Here is a 17106-nt window from a genome sequence, read left to right as displayed (position 1 = left end):
CAGTGTGTAGGGTACTGCTAATGATCGGGACTTCAAATCTGCTCGCCAAAATACCTGGTGCCACCGAAGGAACTACTATGAGATTAACTCCCGTTCCTGAATTGAGATGACTGAGGACCTACGGTATAAGGTAAGGTGGCGGTAATACCCATGCTAGCGGGTAAGTCAAAACTTGAGAAAAATGCATCGTGGAACCCCGCTTTCGGGTCCTTCAGATCTAGGGGCACGTAGTACACAACTATGTGTCCCTGGGCTCGCTTCGAGGCAAATAGGTCCACTGCTGATACAAGATGCCACTCCGGTGGAGGTTTGTGTCGGGAGAGATGGTCTGCCTGACTGTTGAATAGGGCTGGTATATGATTCACGACGTGATAGATTTGATACAGCTCAAGATAACTGAATAGTCTGTACGTCAAGTTCGGTAGGCTCCTTGATCGGGTGCCACCTTGATTTCTTAGATATGACACCACAGTCCCATTTCTGCATTGAAAAATGGCTGTTGATCTCTTTAGCAACTTGCCGTGATTTTCCAGTTAATACTGCAAGCATCTCTTTCAGATCGCAGTGAAAGCCTTTTTCTCTCTCGTTCCATGAACCCATTACGGGAGTTCCGTTCAGTTGTGCCCCCATCCTACATCGGAGGCGTCCGTGGTTATAAGGTGACAGGGAAGTGGCTAATGAATATCCAAGGTTTGGTGGCAGCTGACCAGCCACCACTTTAGATCTGCTAAGGTATCTGCTGGTAGGTTCAACATTGCTATACTCCATTCACCGAGCCGTGAGCCCACAATGTAACCAAAGAATGACACTTTTTCAAAATGGTGGGTATAACCCGACCGATGACAAAAACGTCACATTTTTATGTAAAATGTTCTTAGTATCTGTGGTCTTCAATTAAGTAGGGTTCTATGTATGACAGTCAAGACTTCTAGGTTCATTTTACATGTAAACGATTTACTACATATTTCATTAAAATTAAGAAAATAATTTACGGCATTTATTATACATATTTGATTTCAATTAAGTTTGAAAAGATTGCATAAGTTCCACAGACATCGTTCTAAAATATCATCATTACTTCAATCGTGACTTATAAGAACCCTTTTTATGGTTTGTTCACCGTTTGGCTCACGGTTCCATGAATAGGGTAGGTATAGATTGCTGTTCAACACTGCATTGAGGATAGTGAGGAGAGCCCGGTAATGCAGTCTGCCGTATGGAACAACGAAAACTTGCGAAGTTTCAAAGTCCTATCAAGCTATGCAGGTCTTCTAAGTTTGTCGTGCTGTTTGTCACGTAGTGCGTTTTGTCATTATCTTGTTGATAATGCTTGCGATTTATTCACTTGCCATCCAAAACATGGTGCAAATGATCCCAAAGTAGGCAAATATATCTTGGTGAGCCACCAGAAAATCGAGATACACAATTATAAGTAACCCTTGAGTTTTCAAAGTTTGAGCCACCCAAATTGGTCACTGTGGCGAAGGTCTTGGGTGCCGTGCTTAAGCCAAATGGTAGGCACGTAATCTGAAGCAGTCTTCTTCTGTATACTAGTCGAAGAACATATCTGTGACCTTCGGCTACCGGAAGGTAGAAGTAAGCCTGGGCGAGATCCACTTGCACAGCCATTCGTCTTTCTGAAGAAACTCTAGCACCCGAAAAACATTTATTAAACTGAAGGGTTCCGTAATTATGAACTTGTTGAGAACCTTGAGATTGAGTATTGGACGGTTCTTTCCGTCGCCTTTTGGGCACAAGAAACATATTGGAAAGAAAGCTGGCAGAATTTGCAGCTATCAATAGAACTTTTTGTTTTATCATTTGGGATATGACGACATCCATCTCTTTGGACTCTCTGGTCAAATCTGGCATTATCTATCAAAGGTGGCTTTTGGCCAATGGTATGCGATACCCAGTTATTATTTTTAACAAGAAAGGCGGAGCTCCCATTTCTTTCCATTGGTCTTGATATAATGTTAGGCAACCCGCCTGGAAAGTCATAACTTACGTGCCTTGTTGGACGCATCAAAGTCCGCCTGCGGTCCTGGACGCTTTCTGTTTCCTCTGTTGGACATGGTTCCTATTGTAATTTACTCGTGATATCCCAAGGGAGCTTTTAGAGTTTTGCGTCACACGCCATTCAGCGTGAGTGTGATTACCATTTCCCTTCGAGGGAAGGTTATAATGGCGACTCTTCGAAAGTCGATCCAAAAAGCCACCCTGCGAGGGTAGATTGCAATGATGGTACGACCCGCAACATGCATGATTGGTACCCTGCGAGGGTCCGTGATAATGAGCCGACCCCTGCGGGGGATGGCTAGTATACTTACTGGTCCCTGCTTTGTAATGATGCTGCTACTCGCAACATGCAAGATTGGTACCCTGCGCGGGTCCGTGATAATGAACCGACCCCTGCGGGGGGTGGCTAGTATACTTACTGGTCCCTGCTTTGTAATGATGCTGCGACTCGCAAAATGCAAGATTGGTACCCTGCGCGGGTCCGTGATAATGAACCGACCCCTGCGGGGCTGGCTAGTATACTTACTGGCAGTCCTAGGCGGAGCGTACTAAGTCTTTCAAGGCCGAAAACCATCACACGCCGTGATAATGAGCCGACCCCTACGGGGGGTGGCTAACAGACTTACTGGCAGTCCGAGGGGAGCGTACCAAGTCTTTCAAGGCCGAAAACCATCACACGCCGTGATAATGAGCCGACCCCCATGGGGGGTGGCTAACAGACTTACTGGCAGTCCGAGGGGAGCGTACCAAGTCTTTCAAGGCCGAAAACCATCACACGCCGTGATAATGAGCCGACCCCCATGGGGGGTGGCTAACAGACTTACTGGCAGTCCGAGGGGAGCGTACCAAGTCTTTCAAGGCCGAAAAGCTTTCTTGACACCACCAGCCCTCTTCAAGTGCGGTAGTGACCAGTCCGAACTAAGGAGATGCTGGTTGGACCGCACCTCACACCATTCTTTTTTGTCAAAAAGTTGAACGCCTTGCAGGATTGAACTAAGGCCACAGGTGCCTTAGGAACTTCGGGCTTGCTTTCTTTTCCATAGTCACGTGCACGGGCTGTGGTAGCTTTATTATTTACCGCATCCGTATTTGCTTTATAAGTCACTCATTCTGAAAACAAATTACTGAAAAAAAAAAGTACACGGAGGAAACTCGTGACAAAAAAGGGGTAGATGTACAAAATATTAACACTTGATTTCACAAAATCGAATATCGAACGGTAAAACCGTTAACAAATTGTATAAAATATTATAAACTCACCTGTGTTCTGCGAGAGCACTGAGTTTATTTTTCAACGAAATACTACAGCGGTTGGTTAGACCAACCTTCTCGGGCGGAAAACAAGACGCCAATGACGAACTGTGGCCGCCGAGAACACTCGTCGCCTCCTGCCTGGTGGGGAGTGAAACTGGTCGGTGTGCGAGAGAGATGCAAGATATGGGGTAGAAAAGGACAGAGATAAAAGCGGAAAACACGTAGGTGCCTATCTCAAACTAGTAAGCTTCAAATAACGGTCAAGAATTTAATGAACCATATGTCAACGTCATAATTTGACATTTTTTTAGACAAGGCATAAACTGACGTTTAAAAGTTTTTGTGGTAAGACGGTAAATAACTAATGATTTCTTTATCGATAAAATAAAACTAGTATCAGGTTCAAGTAATCAAGTTACATCCATGATAGACAAAACAAATCTATGTTTATTTTTGTTTAGACGACCTCGTTGGCGCAATGGTCACCATACCGGACTGCCGGACTGATGGTCCCGGGTTCGATTCTCGGTACGGTCAACATTGGCTTGATGAGCATGCTTGTTGGCTGTGGTCTGGGAGTTATAATATGTATTTATATGTATAGTAATATATGTGGTATATCAGTAGTGTTAGCACCCATAACACAAGCTAATATATAGCTTACCATGGGGCTAACCGACCGCGTGTGGTGTTGCTATATTTAGTTATTTATTTGTAGATGTAACATTGTGATGAGTTTTTTTCACGAAATCTCTTCATACACCGGTTCCTGCGCTTGTCGTTCAGCCTCAATTTCTCTGTCACATTCTTTGCGTAACAGCAACAGCTTATTCACATAAAATGGTTCCCACTGAAAACACAGTAGTATTTTAATCTATATCCGATGATTCACTTAGGGTGTCATAGAAGTAGTTAGGCGGGTGAAACCGCGGGAAACAGCTAGATAAAGACAACAGTAGCGTCAAAGCAGGGTGAAAGAGGAACAGCCAATCACGAGCCATAATAGATGACTAGACGATTCGGTAACAAGCAAGAAGTTTCATCATATCATATCATCGTCCTTCTGTCCTTATCCCAATAGTATTTGTGTTCGGCGCTGCATGTTATCTTCCACCATACTCTTCTATCTGCCGTCATCTCACAAGTAACATTCTGTCTAGTCATGTCGACCACAAAATCCATGCATTCGTTTTGGTCATCTCCTTCCGCTATATCCATCCACATTCATCACCTTCCTCACAACATGATATCACAAATCACATCTCTGAAAATTGAGGGTTGAGAATACTTACCTTTGATACTGGCTTTGGTTCTGATGATGAGGGCGTCTTATTACAACAACGTTTTATAACTACAATAATTATTGCGACTGCAAGAATAAGCACTGCGGCAGTAACAGACGTATATAGCACTGTAAGATTTCTTGTAACGTCGGAATCAGCTGAAATAAATAAACAGATTAAACCACTCAATAATAACTCGCTTTTATAATTAAAATAAATAATTCACCGCCAAAGTTCATAACAAGTCCAAACACGGTTATGATACGATACTTCTACATGGAATACTCATGCATATCTTCCAGTTTCATCATCAGATCAGATCAAAAGTTCCTTATTACTGTATTGTCATCGGAACTTCACACAGCTGCCAATTTTCGTGACGCAACGATCCTTGGAAGATGGTTTCATTTACCTTAGATACCATTATATAATTAGGTACATACAGGTCAAAAAGCTCCGATTACAATCAACCTTACAGCTAACGGCACTGATATAGAGGTTGTTAACAATTTCTCCTTATTAGGTCTCATTATAGATACACACATTTCCTGGAAGCCACACATCAAACATATACACTCAAAAATCTCAAAATTCTGCTACGCACTACGAGAAGTTAAAAAAACGACCGACAAACAAACTGCTATCACCACATACTACGCCTGCGCATACTCATGGCTCAGCTACGGCATTATTATGTGGGGAAACAGTACCGACGCCAATACCCTATTCATCCTCCAAAAGAAATTAATCCGAATAATAGAAAATATAGAGCAAACCGACAGTTGTAAACCTATTTATATTAAGTATCGAATATTAACACTACCATCTATTTATATCCTGGAAATATGTAAATTTGTAAGAAATAATATAACCTTTTTCATAACCCGCGGAAATAAACACAACGATCGTCCAGTCAGACACAAAAACATGTTAATGCTTCCCTCTTCACACATGACACTTCACACCAATAGCCCTTATGTAATGTCTATCAAAATATACAATAAATTACCAGAATCTTTAAAAAATGAAACAAGCCAAAATAAATTCATACGCGCACTCAAAAACATCCTTACTAACAAAGCCTACTACTCAATAAACGAATACATGAACGATAACAATATTGTCTACACACAACACAGTACATAACACATCACATCACAGAACTTTGAGGTTTTTTTTGTTGTTTAGTATTTTTAGAGAATACCTGTTATTTAATTGTTTATAGCCTATAGTTTTATAGTTTAGTTGTCTAGTCTTATGCTTGTTCCTACACAATTTTTTTTTTATGTTTAATAACAAGGTCAATTGTTGGATTTTTATATATATATTTTTTTCTCTCTATAGATATATTAATCATTATGTTAGTTGTAAGTTTAATTTTAATTTTATTTTGCTGTGCCCTACAGGGTCCACAATTGTACCTAGCTCTAAGCCATATTGTTACACCTTTTTTATACATTGTGGAATGCAAATAAATAATATGAATATGAATAGGTCAACTTAATAAAAGGGTGACAAAAAAGCAATTGATGTGAACCATGAGGATGATCGTGATGGGCTAATGGCTAAATCACCAAATTCAAATGGAGCTCGTTGCTAAGCATCCAATGCAAGGGTGGGCGGATTCATCCCCAGGGCCGGGTCCAGGACCTTATGTATTTTTGTTCCATTATGTAGTAAGTATTAGCTTCCGCCCGCGGTTTCGCCTGCGTAGAGTTCGAGTCCAAGAGAATTCTTCAAAAGTCCGGGATAAAAATTATCTTATGTTCTTTCTCAAGGTCAACTCTATCTCTGTACCGAATTTTATTGAAATCAGTTCAGTGGTTTAGACGTGAAAGCGTGACAGACAGACAGATAGACAGAGTTACTTTCGCATTTATAATATTAGTAGGGATAAGAAAGGTTAGTATTTATAACGCTACGTACCAAGTGCTTCAGTGGAATATAATAACAGTGTTATATCCTGTATATATCGCACTACATATTTTTCAGGTGGTAGTTCAGATTTCTTGTAATACAAACAACACAAAATACTACCGTTATATTCTTCACCATATTTTTTATTAATTTTTGTAGTATTCAGTGTCGTTATCTTATTTTCAGTTGTGTTAATAAGGCTTACGTATACATCTGAAAAAAGTAAGGTAGGATTATTTTTATTATTAAACGGTTTTATTTAGCTCACCCCGTTTGTTTTATTATTTATTCTTGGGTCAAAGAAGACGGATCACAATCCATACAAAATTGCCCCACGTCCTATAACAATGTGACATATCTCAAAAAAAAGATAAAAATGTTTAAAAAAATATGGCATACTCTCTAATTTTTTTTTTTACACCTTCATACGAAAAAAATGTTTTAAACATTGTTCAGGCGCTGTTATGAAAACATCGTTCCTAAGACTATTTATGGACTATTTTATTAAATTACTTTTTTGTTTGATAGGATATACCTCACAGGTGGTCCCATAATCATCAGGTCAGGATCTGATGATGGAAACCTTGAGAAATCCAGGGCAACTTTTGAAAGTTGTAGGCATGCGCAGGATAAAAACTTGACTATAAGGTGTATGTCTTATAACAATATGCAACAGTGAAGGTTTGGAGCTGACCTGATGATAGAGACGAAAGAAGGTCGAGGGAACTCGACAACCGAATATGTAAACTGCCTCGTGTTTGGGCTTATATTATTTGTTTTGAATAGACCTTTGCAACAGTGAAGGTTTGAAGCAGACTTGATGATGGAGACCAGAGAAGGTCGAGGGAACTCGACAACAAAATATGTGAACTACCTCGTGTTTGTGCTTATATTAATCGTATCGATGAGAACTTTCCACTTATGCGGATAGTGACAACTGTGATTGTCACTGAAAAGCCAAAAAAAACTATTCTTAGGAGCATCGGCCTAGAGGTCGGTGGGGAAATAAACTTAGGTACATCCATTAGACACAGACTTCTGAGGTAGTTTACATATTATATTGTTATCGAGTTCCCTCGACCTTCTCTGGTCTCCATCATCAAGTCTGCTTCAAACCTTCACTGTTGCAAAGGTCTATTCAAAACAAATAATATAAGCCCAAACACGAGGCAGTTTACATATTCGGTTGTCGAGTTCCCTCGACCTTCTTTCGTCTCCATCACCAGGTCAGCTCCAAACCTTCACTGTTGCATATTGTTATAAGACATACACCTTATAATCAAGTTTTTATCCTGGCATGCCTACAACTTTCAAAAGTTGCCCTGGATTTCTCAAGGTTTCCATCATCAGATCCTGACCTGATGATTATGGGACCACCTGTGAGGTATACCCTATCAAACAAAAAAGTAATTTAACAAAATAGTCCATAAATAGTCCTATGAACGATGTTTTCATAACAGCGCCTGAACAATTTTTAAAGCATTTTTTTCGTATGAAGGTGTAAAAAAAATAAATTAGAGAGTATGCCATGTTTTTTTAAACATTTTTTTCTTTTTTTTGAGATATGTCACATTGTTATAGGACGTGGGGCAATTTTGATCCATCTTCTTTAGTAATTCAAATTTCCCCCTCTTCCTGTCAACCGATTAATCTGAAATTTTGTACACACCTTTAATCCAGATGACAATACAATATAGTATAGTTCGGCCGCTCAGAGAATGCGTTTCTGACACATCGCGATTGAACTGACGACGTAACTTTGTAATGGCGTTGCAGTACGATAAAAATATTTTTGCTGGTTGTTTATCGTTTTAACAATTGTTGAGCATTAAAACAACATTATTATATCAATAATAATCAATGAATGTTGTAATTTTGTGCCAAATTGAGTGTCAAATAACTTGGTAAACAATATTTTTCTAAATCTATACTGCGCTATTACAAGGTTATGTCAGCGCTTTATATTTGTAGTGCTGTGCTAAAAATAACAGGCAAGTATCGTAATCTGTTCTGGTTGATGGTTCTTATACAGTTATACTTATAATATAAAATAATACTTTTTGTTTTTCTTTTTAAGAATTTGAAAATAATGGACTATAGGATAACTTTTATGAAATATAAAAATAAAAGTATGATCAAACTGAACGCGCGAAAGAAAGTAGCATTTTTATATTTAGGTTGAAATTGGTAACCCCAAATGGCATCATGGGCCGTCATTTTGTGACGCTAAATAGTCGTTTGTTGTCGTTTCGTGCGCTAAGACTAAGTGCCCTGCCTCATTAGGACGCCAATGACGACGTCGCCGGCTACGTATCCAAGCAGTTAGTATTGAAATGTATGGAACGTCGCAACGTCGCCAAATTGGAGGCGTGGCCACGAGCTACAGTTCCCTATGTGGCTTCTGGCTACCGTGGCAACTTGGCGACGCGACGTGGCCACAGTAGCCACTATAATGTACACGGTAAAGCGCACCTCCCTCACACAGTCGCCAATGTGGTCGCCAATTAGCTTGCAATTTCTTGAGCGACGACGTAAACAATTGACTGTCGAGACGCCATGGCCACTCGACTTGGCGACATTTGGATGCCAGAAGTAGCCAGACCTGTGCCGCTTGCGACGTCGCCATGGCGTCCCAGTGAGGTAGAGCTCTAAAAACCTGATTTTGGAAGGTTTTGACCGAGATATCAGGATTGATTCTGTTATTGATAATACCTAATATAATTATACACGTAGGCGAAGATGATGATGAAGACACCACCTCCTCAAGCGAATCGGAGTCTGATTAACATTCTGTACGCACATTCAATTCAATGTACTTACTTTATTGCATAGAAATACAGATTGTAACTTTGTAACAAAGAATAAATAAAACGATTTTATTATATGAATATTACCTTTTTTTGGTTTCCACTTAAATAACTAAAATATAAATTTTAAATGATTCCGCCAATTTAAAACGAAAATAATCTTAAAATAATGCGGCGGTTTATTTTGGGGGAACGGTAACGAACTCAGTGTTATGTTGTGCCCATCACTAGTCCTGACTAACTGATAGGTGTCAGGAACGCATTCTCTGAACGGCCGAACTTTAATATCAATAATATTGTAAATCCAATATGGCCGCCGGCACAAAATGGCGGAGTACATATTTTTCCACAACCCCCTCAATATGGGTATCAAATGAAAGGGCTACACAAGTAGAATACTGTCAGCAACCCCAGCGGGGTCCAACAGGGCCAAGGCCTGCCTGAGCTGCGGGATTGTTCGAAAGAGTTACCATGGCCCTGGTACATAAAAGGCCTACGACGAAACATAACTGTTTTTGTTATAGTCAGTAAGAGTCTGGCACTCCCTTAACGCTGCTGACCCAGGGAGGGGTCACTTGATGATTTTTGGCGTCGTTAAAAAAAATTGACTTTTTTGAATTAGATTGTAATAAATTATCAGGTAAGAGACCGTGTAATAGTGATGCACTAAATGAATTAAATAGAATGAGGAATATTCGGTAGGCATTTTCATTAAATACTAAAAACTAGAAAATAAAAAATCGGTAAAAAAACTTTTAAGTTAAACGGTTTTATCTTATGTGCACTGAAAACTAGAAAATAAAAAAATAGTTACTTACCTGTCAAAGCATATCTTTATACTTTGGTAGATCATGAGCTCGGCGTTCGCTGGTGAAGCCGCTACGGCTGATTTTATTGATTGTAAAAATCTCCAGTTACGATTGTAGTAAGTCGATGCAATCCACACCTATTATACCTCTAGAAGAAAGTAGGTACTACAGCAGTAGTTAATGGGCCCCACGTTTTTATTTTAGTCTAATATGACTGGGACCAGGCCCGCCGTAAGCGGGCGTGCAAGGCGTGCACCGCACGCGGGCGGCACGTCCTAGGGGGCGGCAAATCAAGCGACTTATCAATTAATATTAAAAAAATACAACATCTTTTTACCAATGATTTGATTTCAATATTTTCGAACACAGCAATAGTGCTAAGAATATTACTTACACTGCCGGTTTCAGTTACATCTGTTGAAAGATCATTTTCAAAATTAAAAATTATTAAAACGATTTAAGATCAACCATTAGCGTAGCGTGGGGGGGAGGGCTGGAGAGGCAAATTCCCCGAGCAGCACTATTTAGGGGCGGCAAAATTAAACCACAATTACGTAATAAAAATATTTTTACTAAAAATAGATGAGTAGATTAGTAATAAAATTTCAGAAAAAGCCGCCCTAGCTTTGGTCGTCTCCTATCAATTTTGACGGGTTCACCCTTTGAATCCCCAAAAAAATTCGCGTGTCCTCCATGTCAGATATCACAATTTATCTTTGTTTAATAGTTGAGGCATTCAATTCCGAAAAACCTTTTTTCGCGCACGTCCGTTATAGCTTTTTGAACACTTTGGCTTTTCATGATATGTTTACTTCATGAAAAATCTAAGGAAAAAATCGCGCTCGCTTCGCTCGCGACTTCATACACATTTGCACTTCATTTCTGTATATGATGAAAAAATCGGGCTCCCTTCGCTCGCGACTTGATATACATTTGCACTTCATTTCTGTACGTATCTTACTTTTTGACATTGCTTTGTTAATTTACAGTGGTTTTTATTTGTTTTGTGCCCTTAGACTTTCGCGCTCGCTTCGCTCGCGCATTCTTTACATATGGAGAGTGTCTTATGCGTTGACTTTTTCAACGGGAAACCGTAAATGAATAACATATTTTACTGAATTTAAAAATTGTTATTGATATTTAAGTTCGTTAGTTTAAGTTACCCATAATCTATTCTAAGCACTTTGATATACATATGTTGGTACCTACCTATTAATCACAATCTTTCAAAACATAGGAGCCACTTCTTTCAAAACATATTCCGGATCCCCTGGACCTCCCGCCCCCTATATATTTTTGACAAAACCCAGTATAATATGTAGTCGTAGGGCGGCATAATCAGTTTTGCACGCGGGCGAACAAACAGCTAGCGGCGGGCCTGACCGGGACCACCTACGTAGGTTGACAGGTAAGTAACTATTTTTTTATTTTCTAGTTTTCAGTGCACATAAGATAAAACCGTTTAACATAAAAGTTTTTTTACACATTTTAAGAGCTTATATTATTGGTATAATTTAATTAATATAAGAAAAAACAAGGCATAGAAAGAAGCTTACTTGGTTACTACTACTACTAGTTCCGAAAAACAAATTAATCTCCAGCGATCTGTGGCCGACTATTATTCTTATTAACCAGCGTTATAATGAATTACCGACAAAAAATCCAAAACATAAACGACAAAAAATATCAATTTTAACTACAAATATGAGCACGTTCAAATAACTTTTTCTCCCAAAAAAAATTCGATCTTTGAGTAATAAAACTAAAGTTCCGACTAGAATACTGAACTTCCGACAAAATTACTAAGTTACCGACAACAGAGGTTTTGACAAAATAATCATATTTTTGCAACTTGCATGAACTGTTATGATTTCTATTGTTGGTTATTAAATTTATTTTTTAACTCTCAATAATAATGAAAATACCTCAACAGTTTGGCACACGCGATCGGGTTCGGGTCGCGTTTGGCTGTTTGAGCTGTTTGAAAGTTGGGTGTTGATCAAATGCCTACAACTTTCGAAGGTTGCCCTTGATTTATCAGGGTTTCTATCATCAGATCCTGACCTGATGACTATGGGACCATCTGGCAGCTATTCCGCGTCGAACAAAAAATCACGTAAATCGGTCCATAAACCTCGGCGTAATCGATGTAGGTACATAGAAAAAAAAACCTACCGGCCTAATTGAGAACCTCCTCTTTTTTGGGAAGTCGGTTAAAAATATTCTAGGAAACCAAACTACTTGGTTTTAGATTAAAACGTAAATACTACTTTAATTCTAACTTTTTCCTGAACCTGAAATAAGTACCGATATCGACGCATTTAAAAGTAGTGTTTAACCACTGAGAATAATATTTTCAGTATAATGTTAAGTTAAAATGGCACCAAGTCTATGAAATATGAAAGGTAATTTATGAATTAATAGTAGGCAAGTAAAGATTAAAAATTACAAGGCATAGTTTTCAGTAGAACGTAATTTATACTGGTAGAAAAGTATTATAGCAACAAACAGTGATGTTTATTCTTCGAAGACTTTAGTATCTCATTCGGTCGTTTCATAATTTTTATTCGGAGAAAAGTAGTCGGAAAGTCAGTATTTTAGTCAGTAACTTTAGTATTTTGAGTAAGGGCAATTCTTATTTTTTGTCGGAGCTTTTATTACTAGCCGTTTATTAACACGAAAATAATTTTCAAATCAATTGCACCTGATACAATAAACTTGACACAAATCGAGGAAACAGCGAGTTGCATAAATGTGAATAATTTCAATAAATAAACATCATGGTACTTACAGTTTGTTTGCTGTAAATATATTTCACAATCGAATTCAATATTGGTTGAGTCTGTAAACGTCAGTTTGCTCTTAGTTTTGAACTTGGCTGAAAACCAAACAAAACATACACTTGTCAAATTACCTACTTAGTTAGAATAAAGTAAAAACATAAGAAACAATATGATAGAATAGAATGGTATGCAACACAAGACAATAGAATGGAACAGAAACACACAAACAAACAACTACAATGCATGTCTGTGTGAATGTTACTTAAATCCGTGAATACTGAAACTGACACAAAAACTGCTTTATAGATATACTTACGGATAACAGGATTCAATCTAAATGAATTACTGCTAGAATTGTCTGGCAATGCTTTCACAAATGTGTTGTAATCGAAGTTTTTTAAACTATATATAAATTTTGATGTCGTCGCTGTTATCTCTGGTGTAGTGCCTATGTAGGAACCTGTTATAGAAAGTAAATTATTAGCTGGTAGACATACTTGGACACCAATGACAGTGTTTCCGAGGGCACGATAAACTGTAGGTCCCGGCTGTCATGTGAACATTTGTGGCAGCCGTTACGGGTAGTCAGAAGCCAGTAAGTACAACAACCATTGGGTCGCTCGGGTAACTGGGTTGCGGGGGTCAGGCTGTCGCACCTCTTGGAACACTGGTACTCAGCTGCATCCCTTTACACTGGCAGCCGACCCCAACATAGTTGGGAAATGGCTAGGATTTGAAGCAACTGCAGAACGTGTTCTAGAGCCCTCCTATATACTTATAATGCTTCAGAACTAAGGCCTGGGACTTCAACATGTTTTAACATTATAACAAAACTAAACACTTAAGACAATAGTAAAAGAAGCCCGAAATCTGGAAGTTGGCTATGTTACACCCCCGTGCCTGGGAAGGCACGGGGCGCCGGCGACCCGAATGCTACTCAGTAGCAGTCTTTGTTACAATTTCACGTCAGGCCGTCGGGCCGTCCGGCGGATTTAAGAAAACTCAGACACTACTCAGGCTTGTTAGGTGATTAACCCGTTGTATCATGAATGGCGGGAGCGCAGATATACGCGAGATACAATTGATTTTCTATAGTTTTATAATTAGAAACACAGAAGAGAATACACCTGCAGTCTGCCTCGTTGGTTTAGTTATCGCAAGGCATGACTGTTGTGCACGAGATCTCTGGTTCGGTGACCAAGTCAGGGTGAAATCGCTTTGTGGGTGTTCTAAACTTAAAAATGCACCTCGAAGACAGAAGTTGATGACTGATACACCCGTGCATCGGAGTGCACGCTAATGTTTGGCCAGCGCCTGACCTCTCTCCGGTCGTGTCGGATTTAAGTGCCATCGAGCTATGAGACTGACGGAATTGAGAGTGCACCTGTGTCTGCGAAAATGCTTCTGCACTATAATAATATATTTCGTGAAGGAACTGGCTGATCTTCTTATATAAGAGGGCGTTATTTTTATACCTGCGGCTCACTCGATAAGAAGAAGCTGATATGCTTACCATCATCATAGAACTGTTGCCACGTAAATGTAGTCTCGTTGTATTCCTCTTTGGTGCATATGACGAGTAGATCAATAAATGAACATTTGAAATAAGGTACTATTTCTGAAATAATAAGAGTGTATTGTATAGTTAGAATGTAGTTAACAAACACGTCATCATCCCAATTTCGGCGCAGCATGTTTTCTCTTTCCATACTCATCAATCTGCCGTCATTTCACAAGTTGCGTTATACATATACAGCGATGTCGAATGTCACACAATCTATCCATCGTTTCTTCTGTCATCCCCATGGACTATCCATTCACATTCGTGCTCAAAGAATTAAAAACAATAGCCATTTTCCTGCGGCTTCACCCGCGTCCCCTGGGAACTATTGCTCGTACCGGGATAAAATACAGGGTGTGTCGTTCACAATCACATCAAATCTTATCACATATACTTTATGATATTCTATGGCGAATTGTAAAAAAAAAATAACCTAATCCATTCAGTGGTTTAACCACAGGAGTCATTTTTCGTTTTTATAATTTACAACATCATGTGTAAAGCAGAGATAAAGTTAGGAGTATGAAATGCTTTGATCAGTTGACAGCTGTCAGTTTTCAAGGGAGAATTTCAACTCTTTGTAATGACATGGTAATGACTGACTTTTATATGGTGTTCTAATTTTCGCACATTTTTATTATATTTACTTTGTTTGAAAAATTCATATCATTGTTTTGATCGGCATATGTTAACCAGTATATTAACACATTTAATTTAATGTGATTGTGAACGACACACCCGATATATTGCTAGTGTTACTCGGGAATAGTGTGATGTAATTTTTCAAATCGAGTATATAGAGAATAGTTTCGGAGCCTTCTCTTCTGTGAGTTGAGTTAAGTATTCTGGTTGGTGAACCCGGTTAGACTGGAAGCCGACCCCAACATAGTTGGGAAAAGGCTCGGGAGATGATGAGCTACTTACTTGAACAAGAATTTCGAAAATCCACAGCAATCGTACAATGTTTGTCATTTAAACAGTCGTCGGTTTCATTTTGTTCTGAAACTAAATAATCACAATTTTACATTATCCTTCTTAAGTCCGTAAGAAAATGCCTCCTAGACTCCAAATTGCTTTGAGAAAGTTTCTTAAACCTATGGTGTATCAATCACTCTCTGTTATTTGAATACTTACTGGATCGCAAGCTATTTTTCGGTTGTCCTTGGGCTATGTTCACGGTGGTACATGTATTGTTAGAGTCGTACTTTTCATACAGTAGCAATTGAATAGAATGATATGAGCTCTGCGTCAGTATTTTATCGATTATAATATGCCATATATCCCATCGTGAGATTTCAAATTTGTTTATTACGCCTGAAAATACATAAAACCACCTAAAATAGTTTCAGTCTCATGTTAACCGACAGTATCGTCAGTTTTTTTTTTAAATAACTGGTTGCTATGAATTTTCAAAAGAACACACGGCATGGCGTAACTTCAAGCTAGCGATTAACTACGTCAAAAATCATCAAATGACCCCTCCCGCTGTGGGTTAGCAGCGGTGAGGGACTGTCAGATTCTTACTGACTAAAAACCGTCGTGATCCGTCGTAGGCCTTTTATGTGCCAGGGCCGCGGTAACTCTTTCGAACAATCCCGCAGCCCCAGCAGGCCTTGGCCCTACTGGGCCCTGCTGGGGCTATGACACTACTAGACTAACGAGGCGTTTTGGCTGTGTTCATAGTAGGCACACTGTTAGCAGTCTGATATGTACTTTAACTTCTAATATTGTGACCCTGTGAGCTAGTTTAGGCCATCAATATAAGCGGATTTCACTAACTTTTTTCACCAGCATTAACAGAGAAGTAATACACATTCGGCGGTATATTGAGCATCGCAATATCCATGTTCAGTACATCATTCACTTTGAATTTGAAATTGTATGGAGTTTTTAGAATATATGAATCTGAAACAGAAATTGAACTTGTCAGCGTTTTGAGATGGTAAGTAACGGAACTAACGGAACTTGGTTTATAAGAGGCAGTAAATATATGACACTATAAATATTTGCAGAATCGGATAGGTTGGTTACCGGATTATGCTAATATACTATTTATTGCTATATTAGGGGGTTCAATTTTACTACTTATGTCCTTCTATGGCTGGGACCATAGAAGGACATAAGTGTGTGGTGGCACAAAGTTAGGGATAATTAGATTTTAATTAAGGAAAAAACTAAAGCTATGTTATTAAAAAAAGACTTCATTGAGGGATAGCAAGAGCTAGTTAAAAATAATATTAAGAAAACAACTTACTATAATCCGAAGCACAAACCACAAATGCAGGGAGAAACAAGAAAAGAGAACAAACTTTTAAAAAACTCATCTCAACATTAAACTAAGTTCACAATTACTATAATTACACACTTCATGAAACTGATCTACATATTAAATGAGGTAAATCACGCAGACAAACATGATAGACGTTTTGGACAAATACTTTTTGGTTTTCCTTGTACGATAGAGCTCGTTTCCACTACGTCGTCTGTCGGATTCCGATTTGAGGCTGGGGCCCGATGCCCCAAAGGGTGATTGCCATTAGGCTTATCCGGGGGTACCGCACGATCTCCCGCGAAGCAGCTGGCCTACTTGCTGGACTGCCACCGTGGGATCTGGAGGCGAGAGTCTTCTTGCGCCTGTACGACTGGCGCGAGGAGGCTCAGCGCCGGGGGAAA

General features: G+C 39.2%; 2 protein-coding genes across 2 annotated transcripts; both read right to left on the bottom strand.

The window, feature by feature from the left end:
• Positions 1–3583: 3583 nt before the first annotated feature.
• LOC124643635 lies at positions 3584–14581 on the bottom strand. Its single transcript, XM_047182650.1, has 6 exons — positions 14386–14581; positions 13189–13332; positions 12881–12967; positions 6483–6686; positions 4566–4714; positions 3584–4123 (listed from the first exon to the last, which is right to left on the bottom strand). The coding sequence occupies exons 1-6, from the start codon at positions 14579–14581 to the stop codon at positions 4016–4018; spliced, it is 888 nt and encodes a 295-aa protein (XP_047038606.1). The 3' UTR covers positions 3584–4015.
• Positions 14582–15349: 768 nt separating this feature from the next.
• On the bottom strand, positions 15350–16819 carry LOC124643633. Its single transcript, XM_047182649.1, has 4 exons — positions 16688–16819; positions 16213–16338; positions 15568–15747; positions 15350–15438 (listed from the first exon to the last, which is right to left on the bottom strand). Exons 1-4 carry the CDS (start codon positions 16755–16757, stop codon positions 15350–15352), a joined length of 465 nt encoding a protein of 154 aa, XP_047038605.1. The 5' UTR covers positions 16758–16819.
• Between the last annotated feature and the right edge of the window lie 287 nt (positions 16820–17106).

The sequence above is a fragment of the Helicoverpa zea genome, chromosome 28 (assembly GCF_022581195.2).
Source record: "Helicoverpa zea isolate HzStark_Cry1AcR chromosome 28, ilHelZeax1.1, whole genome shotgun sequence".
Classification (NCBI taxonomy): Eukaryota; Metazoa; Arthropoda; class Insecta; order Lepidoptera; family Noctuidae; genus Helicoverpa; species Helicoverpa zea.
This window is presented reverse-complemented; position numbering and strand designations above follow the sequence as displayed.

Bases quoted from the DNA above. Each gene is read 5' to 3' on its own strand.
- LOC124643635 (XM_047182650.1), bottom strand. From the start codon at position 14,581: ATGGAAAGAGAAAACATGCTGCGCCGAAATTGGGATGATGACGTGTTT. The intron at 6,687-12,880 runs GTAAGTACCATG...TACTTTTTTCAG, and splicing joins ATATTTACAGCAAACAAACT to ATGTATACGTAAGCCTTATT. The intron at 4,715-6,482 runs GTACGTAGCGTT...TATTTATTTCAG, and splicing joins ATATTCCACTGAAGCACTTG to CTGATTCCGACGTTACAAGA.
- LOC124643633 (XM_047182649.1), bottom strand. From the start codon at position 16,757: ATGAGTTTTTTAAAAGTTTGTTCTCTTTTCTTGTTTCTCCCTGCATTT. The intron at 16,339-16,687 runs GTAAGTTGTTTT...TTTCTGTTTCAG, and splicing joins GGTTTGTGCTTCGGATTATA to ATTCATATATTCTAAAAACT. The intron at 15,748-16,212 runs GTTAGTGAAATC...ATGTATTTTCAG, and splicing joins TGTTAATGCTGGTGAAAAAA to GCGTAATAAACAAATTTGAA.